This window comes from Marmota marmota, unplaced genomic scaffold (genome assembly GCF_001458135.2).
Source record: "Marmota marmota marmota unplaced genomic scaffold, marMar, whole genome shotgun sequence".
NCBI classification, from domain to species: Eukaryota; Metazoa; Chordata; class Mammalia; order Rodentia; family Sciuridae; genus Marmota; species Marmota marmota.
Genome location: NW_026000037.1, coordinates 5741285 through 5766053, shown reverse-complemented (window position 1 = coordinate 5766053; position 24769 = coordinate 5741285). Strand labels below are relative to the sequence as shown.

Genomic DNA, 24769 nt, shown 5'->3' with positions numbered 1-24769 from the left:
TGGACAGAATTGAATGATGTGAACAAATCTGGTGATGATACTAAATTTACTGTCCCTTCTCCCATTTAATTAAGAAGCACCAAAACTGGAGCCAAGGTTTCAAAAGTTAATTTAACAGCAGGAACTATAATTTAATCACATCATATCACACTATGTAACATTATATATTTTGCCTATTGATATGTAACACAGTGAAGTTTATTACAAGCATTATTTCCTAAGTCTTATGGTATAAGTGCTCCTTTTCAGTATTACTGCTTATTTAATAGTGTTTATATTGTAACATTCAGTAAATCAATGATAATATTGTGCAATGCATTGTGCCATTTCTCCCTACCCTGTGTTAAGATATGAACAAAATCAATTAAGACAACCAACACAACTATTAAAACTGAAATGAGGTACCAACATCACAGATGCATGTCTGAGTAGGTCAACAGCATTTTCCCCATAATGTAATTTCATCAAAAAGGCTTCTCTTTTAAGCTAGCATTATTTCAGCAGCAGCTCGTCTTCAGGACAAGTAAATCAACAGTTTCAAGTGAAAGAAGAGATTCTAAGAAAACATCAATGCACATTACTAACTAAAGAGGCAAACTGCTGGTGTCAGTCTAACATAAAATTGTGCATTTTCTCTTTCCACATGTGACTTAGTTCATTTATGTGATGACAACAAAATTGAGTTCTTGTGGTATACCAATGAGATGGACTAATTTGTTCAGAAACCTCTTATTTGTTTTAATATTTAAATTATAACAATACAATAACTAGAAAAAGGCCCGTACCCTCAGTGGCTTTAAACCACATCAACTTCTGCTTTTCAAAATTACAATGCAGTTAAATCTATGCTTCTGCAACAATAGTGCAATACGGTATCCTTTCCTGAATAAAGGAAGTGAGGTTTAGGTAGACTATTGCCAATTACATACCAATTCTGCATGTTTGATATAAACTACATCAGGAAAGCTAAAACTGACTTGTACATCTATATTCAGCTGAAGCTTCACATAAGCAGTAATGAAATGACAGGTGCACTCACTTTGCAAAACTACTTCAAAAAACAAATGACAAAGTAGTTAAGAACAATGGAACATCTGTTGTGTGTGCCAGATGTAAAAGATGAATGGACCCTGTGGTTACTTGCACTATTTGCTATTTGAATTATATGAAGGTAAAATTAAGACTTAGTCCACTTCCATCTCCCCAGATGATTTAGTATGCTGTGTGCTGTCTTTTGTTGCATCTGGTTTAGTTTCCGTTCCACTCTGTCCATCCATTGGTCCGTTACGTTCACTATTAGCTTTTGTTTTGTCTTCAGCCACTTCTACTTTTGGTTTGGGTTTGTAAATGATGGGGTTACAAAAATTATCTAGCTCCTAAAGACGAGAAAAAATATTTAAAATACTAAGTTACTATTAACTTTCAAAATTCTATAATTTTTCTAAAATTTCACAAAATTTCAAATTCCTAAATTTATAAGCTCAGCCACAATACCATTATTTCAACAGCTTCATGAATGATTTACTTTCTGACTAGTCAATGTTTGCGGCAATCAAACTCTAAAATGGTTTTTATATAAATTTGGTACTAGGGATTGAACTCAAGGGCACTTAACCACTGAGCTACATCCCCATCCCTTTTTAGTTTGAAACAAGGTTTCACCAAGTTGCTCAGGGTGCCTCACTAAGTTGCTGAAGCTGGCTTTGAACTTTCAGACCTCCTTTGTCAGCCTCCTACATCCCTGGAATTACAGGCATGTGCCACCAGACCTCACAAAATATTTTTGTATCTAACCTTTCTAAAAGTTATTTCATAATTTAAATACCATTTACTTTGGTAGGAATAACTTTTAAATAATGGACATAAATACACATACTAACAACACTATTTTTTGGAAATAGGTGAAGAAAAAAGCCATAAAAGTAAACTGAACATTAATTATTTAAATGAATACAAGGTGTCTTCTATCTGCTTTTTATGCATCATATTTTAGAAAATTATTACATAAGACTAATCAAATTGGAAAATCTGAAAGACTATTGTCAAAGAGATTGGTGCAGAGATACCAAGAAAGTAAAATCTTAGAATGTTTTAGTAACAAACTACTCATAGTACTCTAAAAAAGTCTTTATTTGACAATATCTTGAACATTATATCTAAATAGATACATCTCTGTATCTAAACCATTATGTTCAATGGCTACATAGTGTTATATAGATGCATCCATTTATTTATGTAGCAGTTCCTAGAACTGTCATTTCTAGACATGTTAAATTATATACAGGTTAAATTCCTATATAAATTTTCTGACAGTGTCCCAGGAAAGTTCTAACAAATTTAACCTAACTGCTCAGGGGAAATCATCCATCTCTCTACATCCTTGCCAACTCTTGCAAAGATTGTAAAAAAAAAAAATACAACAAGGGGCTGGGGATATAGCTCAGCTGGTAGAGTGCTTGCCACCCACACACAAGGCCCTGGGTTCAATCCCAGGCACCACCACCACCACCACACACACACACACACACACACACAATAAATAAATAAGTATATATATATATGCCAAAAAAGATTTGGAATTTTTAGGTTAATTGTCAGGATGAACTCTATTTCATATGTTTTTGTTTATTCTTTTCTCAACTGCTAATGCAACAAACCTTTTACTAATTTTTCTATTTGGATGCTGATTTTTTTAATAAAGTTTTCCATGATAACTTTTAAAAAAATATTTATTAATTTTTTTTTTAGTTTTTGGTGTACACATCTTTATTTTAGTTTTATGTGGTGCTGAGGATCTAACTCAGCGCCCCGTGCATGCCAGGCGAGCGTGCTACTGCTTGAGCCACATCCCCAGCTCCTCCATGATAACTTTTGACATTTAATCTGCCTAGCTTATCTCAGATCAAGCTTTTGAAAACAAGATTTTACCACAGAATTCACAAATTTCAAACTGGTTCCAAGATACCTATACTGCAATGAAGACTCAGAGGTCTCGCCGAATCTCTGAGTTTGAATTTACAGCTGTCAAAAGTCATCACACTGCTTTATTTCACTGTTTTACTCTTGAATTAAACACCAGCCCTGCATGACAAATTAATAAAAAGAACAGATATTCTATACCTAGAATCACTTAAAACAAATTTAACATAATAAGAGATTAGCCTTAAATTTATTTTTTGAGTTCTTCTGCATCTTTTTCTTTGGGTACTAAGGATGGAACCCATGAGCACTCAACCACTGAGCCAAACCCCCAGACCTCCTTTTATTTTTATTTTTTTTGAGACAGTGTCTCACTAAGTCGCTGAGGCTGGCTTATAACTTTAGAACTTCCAGCCTCAGCCTCCTGAGCTGTTGGATTACAGGGATGCATCACAATGCCTGGCTACAAATTATTTCTTGAAGTATGATTTTATTAATCATTTCAGTCCTTGAACTCATCATTAAAAGGGAATTTGAGGCTGGGGCTATGGCTCAGCAGTGGAACACTTGCTTAGTATGTGTGATACACTGGGTTCATTTCTCAGCACCACATATAAATAAATAAAAGTCTAACAACTAAAAAAAAAAAAAATTGTTTCTTACCTTAGACTTCGCAACAATTTCCGAAACTTTAACCACAGGTTCTTGAGTGAGACTTAATTTATTCTGTGCATTCATCCTAGTGTTCAGCCAAATCATGGCATCGCTGATATATTTTTCAACTTTTTCCATTTCAGCAGGATCCAAATGATCGTATCTTTCATCCTATTAAACAAGCTTTACTTAATGTTAATTTATTTTCTGGTACGCATCAGTTAATTGATAATTTCTGTTTAAAAATTTAGATTCTTGGGGCATGGGTTGTGGCTCAGTGGTAGAGCGCTCGCCTAGTGCGTGTGAGGCCCTGGGTTCGATCCTTAGCACCACATAAAAATAAATAAAGGTATTGTGCCCAACTACAACTAAAAGATAAATTTTATTTTTTTAAAATTTAGATTCTTATTGATTGCACATCTAATAAATATTCATGTGAAGAAGCCACATACAAATATAACAAAGCTAAAATGATTAGAAGAAATAAAACCAGTGTGAATTTAAAAAGAAGTTTTCTGAAGAAGTCAGATTTAGAAAAGAATGATTAGTATAGAATATTCAACAAAAAAGAAAGCACTGTAATGGAATGGAGTTTGTTAGAGAATAGGAGACATTAGGTGACAGGCACATAGAAGGCTAGACAGAAAATGCTGAACATACAGTATCATGATGCTAAGGTTCCTGAACAGGAGAATGCTACGTAATAGAGACAATCTAAGAAGTCATGGATTAGACTGATAGCTACAAAACCAGAAGTGGCAAGATAACACACAGCAAGATGATATGATTAATTACAGACTGAACTGAGAAAATCAAGGGAAAGAGAATTCGATAAACCCAAATAGGAAGACAGAGATGCCATTTTAAAGCCACCGGTTTTCTGAGACTCCAAGAAGTTCTGCTTGTAGATTACAAATCACATACCCACTATATCTGACTCAGTTTCCAGGCTGCCATGTTTTCTTGAATTTATTCATATATCATGGAGCACTTAAGTTTCCTTTGCTAGTTCATCTTCATTCATCTCTCTACCTAAACGTTTCAAAAATTTCTCTAGCCTGAACCTCGTTCTTGAACTCTTAAATAGGAGTCTAACTTCAATACCTACCTCTTGTTTTGAACTCCCGATTTTATCTTCATCTACTCTCTCAGTCTTCCCCAACTTCGTAAGTGGAAACATCATCCTTTCATCCTCGGAGGATTTTTTTACTTCTCTGATATGTTTACATCATATCTACCACAATTCTTATAAGCTCTAATTTCCAAATAAAGGTGAAAATCTGACCACTTCTTGCCCCTGTATTATCTGTATACAAGCTTCCACCATTTCTTGCTTGTATTACTTGAACAGAGTCTTAACTTTGTCTACTTCTGAACCCTCTAAAAAGATAAGTCAGGTTACTAATATGCTTGATTACCTCCAACAATTTCACATCTCTGGGCTGGCTAGGACTTTCATGATCTGGCATCCATACCTACTATTTCAAGCTCTCTACCTACTGTTTTAAGCCACACTGGCCTTCCTGCTATTTCTCCAACATGTTCTCCTCTGGGACTTTTCAGCTGCAACTAGTCCATTTTGCTAGAACGTTTCTCTTCCAGTTATTATTATATCTTGAGCCCTCACCACTTGCAGTTCTCTTCTGCCATGTTGTGTCCCACTGGAAGTCCACCATTCTCTGACAAATCACCACCCTGACAGTGCCTTACTTTCTCCACACACTCAAGAAGACAGCCAAAGCCTAGAAAGTACTGAGCCACAGAATTTAAATCCTGGCATTTTCTGTTGTCTGCCTGTTCCTTCTTTCTTTTCCTTCTTTATACGCTATTTGTGATGTTAAGTAAATACGGAAAGTTATTTGCAGACTTATTCACAAGTAGCGTATGGCTTTTACTTTTAGGCTACCTGGATTGCAATTTCTGTTTTACAAACCTCATTGATCTCTTCTAAAACAGAATAACTTTCTACATTGTGTAACAGGTAAAATAGTATAGCTGCTGAAAATCTGTAGGCTGATACCAGACCACCTAGGTTTAATTCACAGTTCCCCATCATTTACTACTTATATAATATTCAACAAATTGCTTCAGCATTTCAGTTTGCTTATATGTAAACTGAGACAGCAGTATTAATGCTGTCAGGGATATATCCTTGTGGAAACAACATGAGGTACCCCAAGAACAGGGCTTAAAATTCACCACTGCTTGATAAATGTAAGCTCCTATATCTGAAAAGTTTCTGGTGCTGGTCTCTCCTACACAATAATGCAGTTATAACAATGATTAAAAAACTGGGGATAAAAGTGAATTATTTATTTGAAAGTAAGACCAGTAAACCTGTCCCATGGGTCAAGTTCAAGTGACTGCCTAATTTGGTGGTGGTGGTGGGTTACTGGGAATTGAAGTCAAAGACACTAGGCCATTGAACCACATCTCCAGCCCTATTTTGTATTTTATTTAGAGTTCCTTAGCGCCTTGCTGAGGCAGGCTTTGAATTCTCTATCCTACTACCGCAACCTCCCCATCCGCTGGGGTTACAGGTGTGTGCTACTGTGCCTGGCTAGCTATGTTTTTAATAAAAAGCTTTTTTGGGGGAACACGACCACATCCATTTGTTTACCTACTGTCCATTGCTGCACTACAACAAAGAGATGAAGAGCTGTAAAGACAATATATTAAACACTGCAAAGATTCATATTTATTAATTTTCTTCTCAAAGATAAAATCTGGTAACCACTGGTTTAGAAGAGGAAAATGGTATGTTTAATTTTGTTAAATTTTTCTGTTATAGTTACATAAATTATATCTCCATTTGAATATATCTCTCAGGCCTACAAACAGTGGAAAGTTAAAGTATTACAGATTTAGTATGTATCTAAAAAGAATAAAGGGTATATATAGGGGACCAAGGATGATTAATGAACTGTGAACATGACCAAAAGCAACTGAAAAAAAAAAAAAAAAAAAGCAGCCAAAGAACAAGGTAAAGACTATGAGAGTTCAGTCTCTCATAGTCCCACGGGGGAAAAAATGTTTCCAAAAGAATCTCTTTTTCACTGTATGAAAATATAAAAATGAAAATCGTTTTTAAAAAGAAAACAATTTGTGGGGTTAGGGTTATGGCTCAGTGGTAGAGTGCTTGCCTGTATGTACGAGGCACTGGGTTCAATCCTTGGCACCACATATAAATAAATAAAGGAACTGTGTCCATCTACAACTAAAAAAAAAAGGAGGAAGAGGCCATGTGACCATGCAAAATGATTGAAGTGATGCAGCGACAATCTAAGGAACACCTAGTCATCAGAAGCTGGAAGAGGCAAGGAACAGATTGTCTTCCAGTGTTTTCAGAGGGACAGAAGCCCTGCTGACACCTTGATGTTGTATTTCTGGCCTGTTGAATTGTGGGAAAAAATAAGTTTGGGGCAGGAGTTGTGGCTCAGTGGTAGAATGCTTGCCTGCCATGTGTGAGGCCCTGGGTTAATTCCTCAGCACCGCATATACATAAATAAAAGATACATTGACAATTACAAAAAACCACAATAATTTGGTCACTGGATTAATGTATATAGTGGCTTGAGGAAAATCTACAAAAGCCAATGATTTTAAGTGTATCAGAATCCTCTATTAATAACTGTCTTCAATTAAAAAAAAAAAGTTTTAAGTATGGTTATACAAAGTCCCTGGAAATGGACAGCAACAACTACTACAGCTCTGTGGCTGAGAAGTTTTGGACAGATCCCACCTTTCCCAGGTACACACACACACACACACCATCATTACGCATTGTCCTTATGAATTCAATACCTTGTTTCTATAGGCTTCTATCACTTTCATGACAAGTTGAATCTTTTTTCCCAAGTCATTTAAAGCTTTTGGTCTCTCTTCATGTTCCATGTACCTCATTTGAATAGGCTGGCCATACTTCTATTAATAAAAGAAAAATGTTAAAAAGAACAAGAGCTTTAACATAAAATTTATTTGGCTCTTTGGAATAATATAATGGCCATATTAAAACACGTTCCCGCTATTTCCTTACAAAGAAGTACTTCCACTGGCTTTTGTTCATTGTTAAGGAAGAATGCCTAACAAGCGCCTTATTTCTTTCTCATTTATACAATTACCTCTTGATTCTTCTTTAAATCCAAAGTCCCAATCAAAACTTACTTTTTTTTTTCAAAGATAGGTGAGAATACTTTACAAAACTATTAGAGAAAGAAACCATAAAGACTATATTACAGTACATATAGAATTCATGGATTTTAAACTTAGTTTCAAAATTAATGTAACTCTATAACCATATAACTGTATATGCAACATGATTACTGACAGTTAATATCTGCTATCATTTATATATGTGTGCATATTATATATATATATAAAATCATTAGATTAAAATGCATACTCTAATTTCTTTCTCTTCTAAGTGCTTCGATTTGTTTCTCAATGTTAAAACCACCTACACAAACTTTTGAGAGGGAAGCACATGAAGGACAAAAAGAACTATTTTCTCTTAAATTCTTTTATATACTAAGATAAAAATGAGAGTAGATTAACAGTAATTTCAGATTTACAGAAAAGTTAAAATAATAGAAAGCCAACCATTATCACTACTTTCCTCTAATGTAATATCTAATGGTACATTTGTCAAATCTGAAAAAAAAAATTCAACACTGACAAGTTAATATTGAACAGAATCCCAGTCTTTATCCAGATTTCACCTCTGTTCCAGGATATCATAATGCATTCAGTGAATTTAATTTTCAAAGAGGAGCAGATACTTCACTTTTTTAAAGGTCACCTTAAAAACAAAACTAGGGACTAGGTAATATAGCTCAGCTGGTAGAGTGCTTGCCTCACATACACAAGGCCCCGGGTTCAAGGCCCAGCACAACAACAACAACCACTACCACCACAGAAATGTGAAAAATTCTGTTAACATTCATTTCTATGGCTTCTTAATATACTTAAGGCAAAGAATCAAGGTTAAGTACTGCTAAGATTCGCAATTATGTCCACTGGCCTCAGCTGCTTGGCTTTCCCAATATTAAAAAAAAAACGGGCCAGGTGTTGCAGCGCATTCCTGTAATCCCAGCTACTAGAGGGGTTGAGATTGGAGAAGTGCACATTGTTGGCCAGCCTCAGCACTTAGGGAGACCCTGTCTCAAAACAAAAAGTAAAAGGACCAGGATGTAGCTTAGTGGTAAAGTGCCCGGGGGCTCCACCCCAGTACTGAAAAAAAAAAGTTAATCCCCCTTAGGGATGTGGCATGTTAAAAAAAAAAAAAAATCACTGAGAATATAAACTATGATAATGCTTAATTCTGCTGATATAAACAATTTTTCTAGTTGCTACTTATTCCCTTTGAAAATAATTTATTGGCATGAAAATAATTTTTGCATGATTATTAGTTTTACTTTGAAGTAACATCTTTTGTGTTTTTTTACCCTACTATCCCCAGTGCTTAAAGGGCTGTAATTTCCAAATTCTAAAATCCTTATTAATCACATCACTAGCATCTATGTGATTTCTTGCTACTCAAAGAGTGGTTCATAAACCAGCAACACCAGCATCACTTGGAGGCTTTAATGAAATGTAGAACCATGGGGCCCCTCTCATATCTACTAAATCAGAATCTGCTTTTCAATAATAGCCTAAGTAGTACATATGCACATCAGAGTAACTCAAAGATCCACACTTCCAAGAAATGACTAAAATTTCTTTTCAACTTTCCAATAAAACGTAGAGGTATTTTTTTTTCTAGAATGGGGAAAGGGTTGCACAGCATCGCCAGCATGGACAAAGAGGCCAACAGTGGTCTTTCCTCAAAATCATACCAATGACTTAAGAAAGGCAGACATGGTAGCCAAGTTTAAATTTTTTTCTGAAAGGACATTCAAGAGCAGAGGTGCTATCTCTGACATCTTGGCTGCTTGGTTTTTCCATCAGCTGCACTGCAAAAATACAATAGGCCAGAGTGTTATTACTCCCCAAATCACAGAAGTGAAGGGTGATTCTTCCAATAAGTAGGAAGGGATCAAGTTGATAATTCTATCACTTCTTAAAGAGACAACTCACTAATACATAGATGCAAAAGATTAATTCTGTTCATTTTTTAAACACATTTTAGTATTATGATTATATATTATCTCAGTTACACAGCACTAGTTACTTCTCATATTTCCATAGTAAATAAAATCAGCATATTGAAATAATTATCTGCATTCCCATATTGATTACATCATTATTCAGAAAAGGAAAGGGACAAAATCTATTCATGAATGGACAAAGAAATGTAATACAGTTCAGCCTTAAAAAGAAGGAAATCCAACCAGGCATGGTGGCCCACGCCTGTAATCCCAGTGGTTGGGAGGCTGAGGCAGGAGGATCACAATTTCAAAAACAGCCTCAGCAACAGAAAAGCGCTAAGCAACTCAGCAAGAACCTGTCTTAAGTAAAATACAAAATAGGGCTGGGGATGTAGCTCAGTTAGATCCTCAGTACTGGGGAGAGATCCAATCACTTGGAACAACTTGAATTAACCCAAAGGACATTACACTAAGTGAAAATAGGCTAGGGAAAAAAGACAAATACTGCATGATCTCATGGGTCCATAAAGTCCAACTCCAAAGCAGATAGTAAAATGGTGATCACCAATTGGATGGAGGGACGAATGGGGAGACGATGTTGAAAGAATGCAATATTTTAATTAGATAAAGAGATAAGCTGAAGAACACAGCTGATAACAATATTATATATCTGAAAACTATGTAGATTTTAAGTGTTATCACAAAGTATGTTAAGTAATGCATCTGTCAAATCTGATTTAGTCCACTTTTTTTAAGTGTGTTAAATGAAACATATTAATATTAATTCAACCTGTTTCTTTTTACTTTTTTCCATTTTTTAAGTTAAATTTAGTTTTATTTATTCAATGTTATATTTGACAGAATACAATTCAATTCATATTACACAAACAGAACAATTTTTCATGTCTCTTGATTTAGCCATTCTAAGATATATATATATATATTCATATGCATATAAACATGTTGTACACCATTAAATATATATAATTTTACCTGTCAATTAAAAATAAATTTAACTAAACAAGTACATTGCCTTTATACCATAATTTTTAAGAACCAAATATTTCATTCAACCCTAATATGGAACTTCAAAATCTTTACCTTTAGTTCTTGAAGCTTATCCACATAAACTTGTTTAGGTTGGTCCTCTCCTTCTTCATAAAGCCAATTTTCTGTGTCCTCCAGTATTGAAGACAGTTTACTCATGTCCTAGTTATACATTTAAGAGAGACTGATTACAAATGCTTTCCTGATTTAAAAAAAAAAGTCATCAAGGAAAGAGGATATTTTTCAGTTAAATTTATGATTTTTCTGACTCATTCATTAACATGTTTTTCACCATGCTTTAATTTGGAAAAGAATTATATTCCCGAAGGCTCAGGAAGATTGATAACAAATTTGGTACACTTATCAATATAATCCATACTGACATTTTCAGGTAAGATTTAAATAGCTCTCAAAGATTATGAAATTTAGACTTACTTCTGGAGTGATGAATTTTTCGTAGACGGTGCCCAGTCTGTCTCTAAAATCATATACATATTCTTCGACTGCATTCTTAGCATCGTTTCTTTCTTTCTCTAACTTATCCTGCATTATCATCTTCCCCTATTCAAAAAGTTTCAGATTAACTGTCGTAAGAACATACGTTAGTGCAAATCAAAACCATAATGGCACCACTTCATACTTATTAAGAGGAAAATATTTTAAGAAACTGAAAATAAGTATTCATGAACATGTGGAGAAACTGAAACCCTCACACATTAATGGTGGGAATGTAAAATGCTGCAGCCACCATGGAAACTGACAGGTTCCATAAAAAACACAACACAGAATTAGAATTTTATTCCTCCAAAGATACCCAAAGGAAATGAAAGCCGGGACTCAAAACAGTATTTGTTAATTACAATTATTCACAACAGCCAAAAAAATAAAAACAATTCAAGTGTCCATTTACAGATCCATGGATAAATGAAATGAATGTACTATCAATGGAATTATTATTCAATCTTAAAAAGGAATGAAATAGGGACTGGGGTTGTAGCTCAGTGGTAAAGCACGTGACTTGAATGTGTGAGTCACTGGGTTCAATCCTCAGCACCACATAAAAATAAATATATTTCTGTGTCCATCTACAACTAAAACAATAACATCTGGTACATGCTACAACAACATAGGTGAACACAAAAGGACAAGTACTCTATGAGTTAATTAGACCAGGTAGATTCAGATATAGAGAAAGCAGTACTGGGGAATGGGAAAAGGGAAGAAGGGAGAGTTAATCCTTAATGGTTACATAATTTCTGTTTTGAGGCAATGAAAATTTTTGAAAATTGTGGTGATGTTCATATAACATTGTGAATATAATTAATGACACCGAATTGTACATTTATAAACAGTTAATATCGGGCTGGAGTTGTGGCTCAGCGGTAGAGCAATCGCCTCACACGTGTGTGGCCCTGGGTTCGATCCTCAGTACCACATAAAAATAAATAAATAAAATGAAGGTATTGTGTCCAACTACAACTAAAATAAATAAATAGAACAGTTAATATGGCAAATTTTATGCTATATTAAAGCATAATTTTTAAAACTTCATATTGTAATATGCAAAAATCACTATATACTTTTTAAAATGTGTGAACTGTGTGCCATGTGAGTATCTTCATTTTGTTGCATATGGATTTTCAGTTTTCCCAGCATCACTCGTTGAAGAGGTTATCTTTTCTCTAATGCTTGTTTTTGGCGCCTTTGTCTAATTTAAGGTAACTGTAATTATGTGGGTTAGTTTCTGTGTCCTCTACTCTGTACCACTCGTCTACCAATCTACTTTGATGCCAATACCACACTGGTTTTGTTACTATTGCTCTATAGTATATACAGTTTAAGGTCTGGTATAGTGATGCCACCTGCTTCACTCTTCTTGCTAAGGATTGCTTTAGCTATTCTGGGTCTCGTATTTTTAATGAATTTCATGACTGCTTTTTCTATTTCTATGAGAAATGTCATTGGGATTGCATTAATCTGCGTAATGCTTTTGGTAGTATAGTCATTTTGACAATATTAATTCTGCCTATTCAAGAACAATGAAGATCTTCCATCTTCTAAGGTCTTCTTTAATTTCTTCGAAAGAGTTCTGTAGTTTTCGTTATAGAGGTCTTTCACCTCTTTCATTAGGTTGATTCACAAGTATTTTATGTTTTTTGAGGCTACTGTAAATGGGGTTGTTTTTATTTCCTTTCCGAGGATTTGTCACTGATACAGAAATGCTTTTGATTTATGGGTGTTGACTGATTTTGTATTCCTGCTACTCTGCTGAATTTATTTACTAGTTCTAGAAATTTTCTGGTGGAATTTTTTGGGTCTTTAAGTATAGAATCATATCGTTGGCATAAGGGGCTGGAGTTGTAGCTCAGTGTAGAGTGCTTGCCTAGCACATATGAGGCCCTGGGTTCAATCCTCAGCACAACATAAAGATAAGAAAATAAAAGTATTGTCCCCACCTCCAACTACAAAAAAATATTTTTTAAAACAATTGCTGAATAAAACATACCGTGTCATTTATATATACTCAGGTTCACACCCTAGTTTCCCTGTTTATCAGCTTGAGATCAACAAAGTCACCTAACCTCCAATTTCTGATCCTAAAATTAAGTGTGGAATTGTAACTTACTGGGATTTTAGTAAGACTGAGTAATTTATATAAAATATTTAGTACAATGCCTGGTACTGAATAAATGTGAGTCTCAGTAGGGGATACTAATTGACTGATGCTGAGATTTGGAGAGTCTGATACTCTCTGACCTTGGGCAGCTTAGTATAGATTGGCCTGAGTTTTCTCATCTACAAAATGGAAAGCTATGCTTCATATATTTGTTTTGAGGAATAATAAGATATTAAAAGTATTTAAAGTTGTTAACAAAAATTATTATAATCAAAAACTAATAATCTACAGATAACAAACAAAGTTGTCATTTTAAGAAAAATGTGGTATTTTAAACATAAGCTCTTTATAAACTACAATGCGTTGACATAAATAATTTAAAATAAAAATTAAAAACTAAGAAAAATGTCATATACGATACCTGCCAATCAATTCATTCCTTTGGGAAAATTAGCCTCCTGACATAATACAAGACCTCAAAGAATGCTTACTTCACACAAAATGTACTTTTGATGTAAGTACACAACAAAAAAGTATTTAAAGTCAAAATTTCTTGTTAAAATAACGTACAGTTGATGGTAAAATAGAAGGCACTCTTGAGACTGACCTCTTAATGCCAGCCAAGCTTGAAGAAATTAGGAACCACCACTAAAAAAATGAAATAAATTACTTCTAATATAATTACTGATGAAGAAATAAAACTTGTTACCCTCAAGAGACTAGTATTAAACATGTAAGAAAATGTTAATGAAAACAGATTTTTAAAATCTATTCAACTAAAGTCAGAAAACATGACTAGAACCTTAATCTCAAAGGATATGCATTTAAAAAAATGGAGTTGCTCATAACTTCACCATGTGACATGTGCTGGTGTTTCTACTAACGACAGAACTTAAGGGGGCGAGAATCCCGAGTCTCAAAAAGGTTCTTCTCTTTAGAGGATATAGTATTATCTTTCATATAAATAAGATAAAATTATTGTAAATGATATTAATCTAGTTCAGTATTTTATCAAAAATTATGCGAATGAATGATCTGCTTAATAATTCCTCAAGTATTTTTCACTTATTTCCCAGAATTTGGAGATTACTGACTATAAAATATCAGAATATACCACCACGTTTCAAAATTCAATCAGATTTATATACCTCATTTTCAATGTAGCTGTTGAGAAGATCTTGGCCCAGCTGTCTACATAGGGTACTCTGGATAGGTAGATCAACACTCTTGACTTTTCCCTTTTTAATGGTCTGATTTAATCGTTCTTGTTTTTCTGAGGGTGCTGTCTGAAACAAAAATTTAAGAAAAGTGAAAATTTCTAAAACTAGCTTAAAAATAAATTTAAGAGTAATTTTAGAGGTGAAACAAAAATGTAAAAGTCAAACAACTACTACTCTTATACTTTAAAAATAATACAATAATAAATCTGTTCTACATAACATATATTGGGTCATAAAGGTAAATCTATAGTACAAAGAGCTGCTACTTCACACACACTATGATGACCATCATTTAAAAAAAGTAAACAACAGGTATTGGTGAGGATGTGGAGAACTTACAATCTTCATATATTGTTAGTGAGACTGTAAAACATATAGTGATTTTTGAGAACTATGAAGCTCCTCAGAACCTTAAACACAGAGATACTGTATGACCCAGCAATTCCATTTCTGGGTATTACACCCATTCAAAAATGTGTACATGATTTTTCATTAACAGCAGTATTCATGATGGTTAAAAAAAAAAATCAAATGTTCATCTCCTGATGAAAGGACAAATAATATGTGGTATATGTTCATCCAATGCAGTATGATTAAGTCCTTTTAAGGAATGAATTATTAAAACACCCTACTAACTAGGATGAACACTGACAGCAAGCTTAGGGCAGGAAAACATCAGTAACTATATTCAGGTGAAATATCCATGAAAGACTTATCTATAGAAACTAAAACACATTGATGGTTGCCTAGGACTGGCAGAGAAAAGGTTAGGGGAATGAAGAATTAATGTTAACAATAAGTACAGCACTGTTTTGGGGGAAATGAAAATGCCCTGAAACTATGATGACAGTGGTACACCCTCCATGAATATTCCCAAAATCACTCAACTGCATACTTAAAAAGGGTGAATTGTATAGTCTGCAAACTGTATCTCAAGCTGTTAAAAGAAAAAAAAAAAAAAAAAAAAAAAAACCCAGGTTAAACTGGAAAAGGTAGAAAAACACTTTTCAGGTTTTAAATAATTTAGAGTGTCTTGATTTAAAACCTGAGGGGCTTTACACAGCTAACCAATACAGATTATATATTCTGTGCAATTTAGAACAATCTGTTGAAGATGATAGAATAGTTATAGCCACAATGGAACTTTCCTTTTTTAAGGTAATGACTAGATGGTAAAATAATTACTCTCAAAGAGTGGAGTAATGACCAGGCATGGTGGCACACAGCTATAATCTGAGTGGCTTAGGAGGCTGAAACAGAAGGATCTCAAGTTCAAAGCTAGCCTCAACAATTTCAGTTCTTAAGGAACTAAGACGGACCCTGTTCCTAAGTAAAATATTTCATAAAAAGGGCCGAAGATGTGGTTCAGTGATTCAGGGTTCAATCCCTCGTACCAAAAAAAAAAGAAAAAGGAAGAAGAAGAAAAAAGTGGAGTAATTTATCCTTTCAAAATTTACATTTCAAAATGTTTCTGCAAAAAGAAATATTCTATGCAGCAAACACTTGGAATGGTTAACTGTGAGTTGCAGAGCACTGCAAATGCAAACTTAAGTTTCCTTCATCTGACTTGTTTCACCTCAAGCTTTCTGATAATGTATGATTTTTTTTAAAAAAAATATATATGTATATATTTTAGTTATACATGGGACACAATATCTTTATTTTGTTTATTTATTTTTATGGGATGCTGAGGATCAAACCCAGTGCCTCACATGTGCTAGGCAAACATTCTGCCACTGAGCCACAACACCAGCCCTACTGTATAACTTTTAATGAGAAAGTTACTGAAATATCTGTTCCGTTTTCCTGTGAAAAATACGATTATACACATATCATTAGGGCCATATTATAAAGCCTCAAATAATGAAAATTGAAATATATTCATTCTGGCTGTAAGTTTTCCATAATTTCCCATAAATCTAACATTAAAAGTATGAAGTGTATTAACCCATCAAGTCCCAAGTTTTCAATTCTGCATACAATAGTCAAGTATTATTTCAAACTTACCATTAAGTGGTATATTTATTGTTGAATTTAAAATTTTTATATATGTTCCATATCTGAGAAGATGGGACAATATGTAAACCATCATTATAAAGGAAATAATTCAAAATATCAATCTCAAAAGATAAAACTATAGAAACAGAAAATCAAACCTTTGTTTTGGCTCCTGTATGATCAATTTCCTCTTCTGGGGTATGTTCAGCATGAACTTTTTGATGAACTCCTTCTTCTTGGTCAACCTGCATTTTATCCTGGAAAGAAAATACATAACTGATAATATATGTGGAGTCTTATTAATTTTCTTAAAAAATAAACTATTTTAGGTGGCTATGCTGCATGCCTTAATCCCAGCAATTCAGGGGGCTGAGGCAAAAGGATCTCAAGTTCAAAGGTAGCCTCAGACACTGTCTCAAAATAAAAAAAATAAAAAGGGTTGAGAATCTGGCTCAGTGGCAAAGCACCCCTGGGTTATTCCCAGTAACAAATAAATAAGAAACTACCTTAGAGCTCAAAAGCCTGTTTTGAGATGTGAGAACATGTTTCTCAAATGAGAACAAAAACCAAATCCGTTAATAAGTAAAATAAAAAGATGTATTTAATGCCATATGAACAAATCTTGTTTTGCATTCACCTGTGACCAAATAAATTGCAAAACACAACAGAAAATTGTTCTTAAACTTATAGAGATACATAAGACCTGGCTTACAAAGAAAGAGAATGTTCAAATTAACAAGAAAAATGTTTATAAGGAAGAAAATGGAAAGACAAAGTGAAAAAGATACGTAATTTATTTCACAAATTCAATCTATATATTAAAAATGTAACAAAATACTGAAGGAAACTCATTGAAACTACATAAAAGATGTCTCTGAATTATTAATTTTTTGTTTTGGTATTGGGGACTAAACCAGGGGCACCCTGACCACTGAGCTACATACCCAACCTCCAGCATTTTTTTTTAATGTTCAAACAATCTTGCTAAGTTGCCGAGACTGGTGCCAAATCTGCAATTCTCCTTCCTCAGGTTCTCCCTGGGATTAACAGGTGTGTGCTATCATGTTCTAGCTAAAATATGAAATTATTATGTCTGAAAAATAAACTTTCAATCTACACCCTCTGCTCAAAATGGACTCTCCACTTGGTAAATAAGTGTAAATAACAGATTTTCCTGAGGACCCTTCTTTCACCAACATCTTTAAGAAAATTTAGAACATAGGAATCCGAATAATTTAGGTCTTCTATATCTAGAATTGAGCAAATATATAATACCCAGAAAGCTTTTTTGAATAAATGGTCACTTGTGCAAAAAAGAAAAATAGATTAGCAGACGACTCTTTGAATTAAATGAGCAATTATTTCTGATGTTCTAAGACCTTCTTTCTAACACTAGACCCTCCCCAGATCCTGTGATGGTTGAGGTGAAAAAGTACTGAGTTGGGGCCACACAAGACACAAATATTTTATTAACGCTAACATGTTAGACAAAAATGTTGTCAACTAAGTGGTCACACTGCTTTATTGCTTAAAATTTTTACTTTGTACATATTGAAAAAAATAACCTCCTCTGTTGAGATTATTTCATCACTATCGTCATTTCATCACTATCACATAGGTAATTTACCATGCATCCTCAGTTATGTCTCTTGACTATACAGAAAAAAATAATTAAGCCCAATATGGTAAATGTATTTCTAAAACTTCTTGACATTTAGACTCCAACTTTCTAAATTACTTTATCTACTTGTTAATGTTTTCCTTTGTTGTGTTTTTTTGTTATTTTTTTTTACAGCATCATCCTCTTTTCTGCCAAGGGCATCAGTAACACATTATTTGTTTAAAAATGGGTCTTTAGTATTTTCGTATAAGCCACTGACACATACAATGCTATTTTAGCTTACCAGAAAGTCATTATAATGGCTAAGACTTGAATGGTCCTTAGTGGTTATGATGACAGAAAGGCCAGAGGGATGCAATCTCTTAGTCATGCTAGCAGGAATAAAAACTAAGTTCACATATATATGGCAAAGGTTCTTAGATCTATATCATGACTACTGCCAAGTCCAAAAGTGAATGTATGATGTTATCCTTCATAATGATAATTTAGTTCATGTGCATATGTGTGTATATATGTATATGAAAAAATTACATAGATGTAAAAAATTATCTTATAATTAATATAGAATGGTGGTCATTTGTAATGACTTTAAAAAGAATATTCATAGGAATATTATTAATAGTGGGAGAATTAATGGAATCTCTAGATTCTGGCTGCTGTGATTTTTAAACACCTGGGAATTGAGATCACCTTTGAGCTCCTTGCTATATATCCAATCATGCATTTCAGGCACTCTTTTGTTATTTGCTGAATAAGTAAAAAAGCACAGCACTTAAGAATAAAATCCAGAATCACTATCATGAACTATAAGATTTTCCCCTTGATCAACCTTCTCAATTTCACTTTTTCTTGCCACTGTCCCCTTCTCTGTTCTTATATCCTATGCATCAGTTACCTTTCTATCTGTTAAAACACAAGGGTTTCCCATTTTGTGGCCTGTGTACTTGCTATTTCCTCTGCTATAAAAATACCCACTCCTTTTCTGTACAAACTGCTTTTCCATCTTCAAGGCTAGTATACCTATTCCTTCCTAGTAAACTTTCATCACTATCATAGGTAATTTTACCATGCATCCTCATTAATTTCCTTTATATTTACATGCTAGCTCATTGCTTCTTGCCTGTCCTTTACGACTAATATGTAAGTTTATAGATTGGTGAGAACCTCTTTTCTAGGTTGTTTATCAATAGGTCTGAAGCACCTAAAGAGTCTTTACTATATACAAATACTTTAATTAAAAAAGTAAATAAATAGGGTTGGGGTTGTGGCTCAGTAGTATAACGCTTGCCTTGCATATGTGAGGCATTAGGTTCGATCCTCAGTACCACATAAAAACAAATAAAACAAAAATAAAGGTATTGTGTCCATCTACAACGAAATTAAAAAATAAATAGAAAACCCAAATGGACACGAATTGGGAAATACTTAAATTGTTGTACATTAGCATGATGAACAACATACAGTTGCTCTGATTCCTGGTTCTGTTACATGGTCTAAGGTAACTTCTTAGTATGACTAGATAATGAATGTAAGGAGAGGTATCAATTTTTCTCAGATATATATAGTGTATCAATTTTTAGGAAAATCAGAGCTATCTTAGTTTAAAATGGAAAAAAAGATTCTGCTTTGAATTGGTACATATTTGGGGGGGGTGGCTTTATAATGGATATTTAAGCTTTTTTTAAAAAAATTTCTAAATACAAAATTAAAGAGAAATCCCAGATAATCTTAATGCTTCTAAGAAATAAAGCACATAGGCTGTATTCTACAAAATATACTAAAATCATACCTTTATTATCATGAAGCATGAGAAAATAAACTGAGGATTTATTCAACACCTATTTTATCAGCTATGGTAGAGATTTAAAAAGAGATTATATAGATAACATGTGTTCATCAATAATGCTTAATATATGATCCATAATATTAGTTACCATTCTTTCCCCCTTGAATGTATAAATCATAAAAAGAATATTTAGGAACATCTACTTAGAGATCCCTTACGAAAAATTAATTATCTTCACTAATAGACTAGGACACTTCCTCCTCCTCAATTTAAACAAGGAATATGTAATAATAAATAGATAGTACATGGGCAACATGATGAGGGGGGATGCCACAGTCTTTGTAGGAAGTACTTGGTAGAAGGCAAGAAAATCTAGGGTAGATCTTCAAATATGACTGGGAAAAAAAATCTAACAAATACCACTAAAAACAATTTGTGTAATGAAATATAATCAAGTTCCCCTAAGATTCCTTCATTTATAAGTACACTAAGAATCAATGCAGTGTAACATAACTTTTAATCTTTACTTGAATGTTATTGAATATACAGCATATTCCTTTGCAGATATCCTCTAACTAAATCCTGAAGAAGTCTATTTGTATGCATCTGTGTACAGTGCAAAATTGATTTTGAATTGGTTTTATCTGTACATACCTAGCCACAGCAAGTTATACTTTTAATGGAAATGAAGAACTTAGAAAAAATAATTTCAAACTCACATGCTCTACCTTAATGTTATGAAAGATGCACAAATCTCCTGAAAAGTATATTACAATGTCAAAAATATGTATCATTTAAATAGAAATCCAAGTTTTTCACTGACCATAACAGAAATTCAAAACAAAATATCAGAAATTAATGTATTCAACCATCAGAATAGCATTTATAATTAAGATATTGTATGTATTATCATGGAAATCTTGAGACAGAATTTCTACATACCACATCATCTTTATTTTCATTCTTAAATGTAGTTTCTGTTTCCATAGGAGAATCACTGTGATCCCCTTCCACATTCTGCTTCTCAATTACTGATGCACTAGCCACACTGAAGATTCCATGGATGTTAACCCGAACTTTAACTTTCACTTTGGAACTATCACCATCAGACTGTGGAAAAACATTCTGAATAGTGAAGCTCCCTTAAGGAAAAAAGAGCTTTGATCAGTACATGAGTTTCAGATAGGGCCTCAGCATATGCTAGACAAGCCGTCGACCTGAGCTACTCCTCAAGCAACCTTTCATTCAATTCTTTATTCACTAATTTTACTACTATCTTTAAGGTCTTGTCAAACAATTATATACTAATTACTAAGGGGCAGGTGCTTTCCCCATTACTACCTTCTTTATATCATAACAAACCTGATATTAAGACTGAAAAAGATTTACTTGCTCAAGATAATCAATGGTAGAAAAAGAGTTGCTATTTTAACCTGGGAAAATTTAATTCAAAGGCAATATTTAACTTCTCAATACATTTTAACACTTGTACTCTGAAGCCATTAAACTAAATCCAATTTCTGAGTCTGAAAACAAATTATTACCCTTTTATTTGGTGGGGGGAGGGGGAGGTAACTGGGGATTGAACTCATGGGGACTTGACCACTGAGTCACATCCCCAGCCCTATTTCCCTATTTTGTATTTTGACAGGGTCTCACTAAATTTCTTAGGTTCTTGCTTTTTGCCGAGACTGGCTTTGAACTTGTGATCCTTCTGCCTCACCTCTCAAGCTGCCAGATTATAAGTGTGCGCTAGCAAGCCTAGTACACATTACCTCTTAACTATTGAGTTTTATAAATCATAATCAACCTGGTTAATTCATAAAGCAATTCCACTTTTTTTGTATTTTTCCTGTAACAAAATTAATGATACATACAGTACAAGAGAGAATATCAGGCAAAAAAAAATGGATGGCAAAAAAATCTAGATAACCTTTTGATGAGTTGCGTTGTAGCCTAACATTCATAAGTTGAAGTTCTAACCATCTTAGTACCTCAGAACACAACTGTGTATTTGGAGATAGGGATTTTAAAGAGGTCATTAAAATGGATGTCATTAATCCAGTATGAGCAGTGCCCTTATGAAAAGGAGAAATTTGGAAACACACACATACACATGTGAGAAGACGTGATATCAATATGAAGAAGGTCATCTACCAATAAAGGAGATGGGCCTGGAACAGATCCTTTCTTTACAGCCCTCAGAAGGGACCACAACTGCGGATACCTTGTTTTCAGACTTTCATTTCCACAACTGGGATAATGAATTCGTATTGTTCTAGCCATCTATTTTGCAGAACTTATTATAGCAGTGTAACAAACTAATATAACACTCAATAGTTTGTACGCTTTAAATGACATATATGAAATAAGCTACAGTTTTCTCTTTTAGTTATCAATATAGAAAAACTTAAAAACTTAATTATTCCTTCTCTTTGAAATGCTATTAAATTGCATTTTTATACTATCTGAAGAGATTACACAATGAAAATAGATATTTTCATATCTTCCCACTTTCATGTTAATCTAATAATATTCATTGTAGTTGTTGCCAGTAAAGTTTAAAATCAGAATATAAATTCAGTGTAGCAGCACAACTTCAATTTCATTGAAAAGTTTTTCAATGAAAAGTAACCTTCACACAATGTTTGCAGGCCAATAAGTCAAAATGAATTAAGAATACTCAAACCTGCTGTCATCTTAGAAATAAACCGAGCACTAAAGTGCCTATTTAGAAAAAAGTACAAATATCTTTAAAAATCCAGAGCTGGTTTAGCTGAAACATCCATTTGTTTCTTTGATTCCACATTATTTATAAAAGGCCAAAAATTCATGGAAAAAATATTTTGAGTTCTCTTACCAATTCTTGGATCAGGATAAGGCACTTCATGCAAATTAGTATAAAATGCTTCTAGATCAAATGGTTCCTTCTTGTGAAAAGTAATGACTTTTGAGAATGGGGCAGGATGGTTCTTACAAAATACTTCACATTCCCTAAAATACAGTGGGAAAGACATTTAGAAAACAAAAAGTGTGCCTATTAACCTAATTACAGATCCATTTCATTCTTAATTCACATGCAGCAACTCCAAGGATCTCTATGAAAAAGGTTAAAAAACTACTTTGCTTATTACAAACATGAATTTTGACAAGTTTTCAGAATGTCTGCCATAAAAGGACAATTATATACTACTAAAAGGAAAAATTACCTGAATAACTATTTTCCTGAGAATATGCATATTTTAGGTTAAAGATGTAGGGATTATAGGTTTTCTTCTTCTGATTGATATTTAAGGATCAAGCCCTGCCCACTGACTTCCAAAATACTTACCATATGAAACCCTTCTTATTCCTGTTCCCTTAAGGAAACAAACGAACAAAAACAACAACAAAAAAGAAACCAAAAAACAAAAAAAACCCTTTTATTTGGAAATAAACTCAAAGAAGGATGCAAAAACAGAATGGTCAATGAATACTGCATATCATTTACCTAGATTAGGTACTGTTAACATTTTACCCCTTTGTCTTATTATGAGTGAGTGTACACACTCTCTCCTTGGGCATTTTCTCCTCAACAAGAGTGATATCTGCTATGAATGTATACTTAGTAGGTATATTTCTCTGTTGATTCTATCATCCAAATCCCAGTTTTCTCAATTGGTGTAATATTGTCCTTTTAAGTATTTTCTACCTCCCTCTCCAAATACATGAAGGTTTTTTGTTTGTTTGGTACTAGGGACTGAACCCAGGAGCACAATACCACTGAGCTAAATCCCCAGCCCTTTTTTTATTTTGAGACAGGATCTCACTAAGTTGCTTAGGGCCTTGTAAGTTGCTGAGGCTATCCCTGAACTTGCCATCTTCCTGCCTCAGTCTCCAGAGAAACTGGGATTACAGGCATGCATCACCACACCTGACCAGGAAGGTTTTTTTTTGACCAAAAAATTTTAAAATCCACACAACAATTCCCATTCCTTAAATGAGGTTTAAGACTATCCTTTATAGTAGCCCAGAAACTCACTTTTTAAAACTATGATGATCCTAATACCTTACTTATACAAACTTTGAAAAACTCCAATTTATATAACTTTCCATCCTTGTTTTCAAGTACCTACCAATATCTTTTTTCTTACTGTACTTATTTGGATACATTTACTTTCTAATTTAGCTCCCTATGCTTTTCTTGTAATTTTCTTCCTAGATAACTTATAACTTTAAATGATATTAAATTTTACAGAATACTTCTTGCTTTGAAACTGATGTCAAAACAAAGTCATTCAAATGTCTTGCAAGTTATAATCCTCCAGTGTGTATACTCTGGCTCAACAATTCTCCTCCTACTGCTATTTTTCAGATATTCCAAACTGGACAAGGATATGTGTGCAAAGCTAATAAAAGTGCTTGAAATATAGCAGAAATGTGACTTAATGTAGTGTTTTGGTTCAATTTATTAACTACTGAAGAATTATTTTCTGTTCAGATGGAAAGGTACCTTTTTCTTTTTTTAAGAAACAAGCTGCACTACAGATGTTCAGGTGATCTTATGTGTACTAAATAGAAGCATGTTTTTATTTGTGGATATTCGAAGAAAAGACCTGGGACAGCTCTTTTCTTATTATTAAAGATGGTTACACCTATAAAATGGGGTAAGGGACTTAGGTTACAGGAAATTCAAGTTTTTTAACATTTTTAGATTCTGATTTTCATTTGTTAAGTCAGCATTATAATAAGATATGAATAATAAAATTGATATGCACATATGCCCACATGGCTTACAAGTTACATCATTCTTACATTCACTTTTTTTTTTTTACCACTTTG

The 24769-nt window shown here is 33.6% G+C and overlaps 1 protein-coding gene across 1 annotated transcript in view; it reads right to left on the bottom strand.

Annotated features, from left to right (window-relative positions):
- Positions 1 to 92: 92 nt before the first annotated feature.
- Positions 93 to 24769, bottom strand: part of Hspa4l (heat shock protein family A (Hsp70) member 4 like) — a 40285-nt gene continuing 15608 nt past the window's right edge. Inside the window, exons 11-19 of the mRNA XM_015478903.2 lie at positions 22809 to 22942; positions 20891 to 21090; positions 16700 to 16798; positions 14472 to 14609; positions 11142 to 11267; positions 10761 to 10868; positions 7378 to 7497; positions 3583 to 3744; positions 93 to 1376 (exon numbers count right to left, since the gene is read on the bottom strand). Coding sequence (XP_015334389.1) covers positions 1185 to 1376; positions 3583 to 3744; positions 7378 to 7497; positions 10761 to 10868; positions 11142 to 11267; positions 14472 to 14609; positions 16700 to 16798; positions 20891 to 21090; positions 22809 to 22942 — 1279 coding nt within the window. The 3' untranslated portion in view covers positions 93 to 1184. The remainder of the gene's footprint in view (positions 1377 to 3582; positions 3745 to 7377; positions 7498 to 10760; positions 10869 to 11141; positions 11268 to 14471; positions 14610 to 16699; positions 16799 to 20890; positions 21091 to 22808; positions 22943 to 24769) is intronic.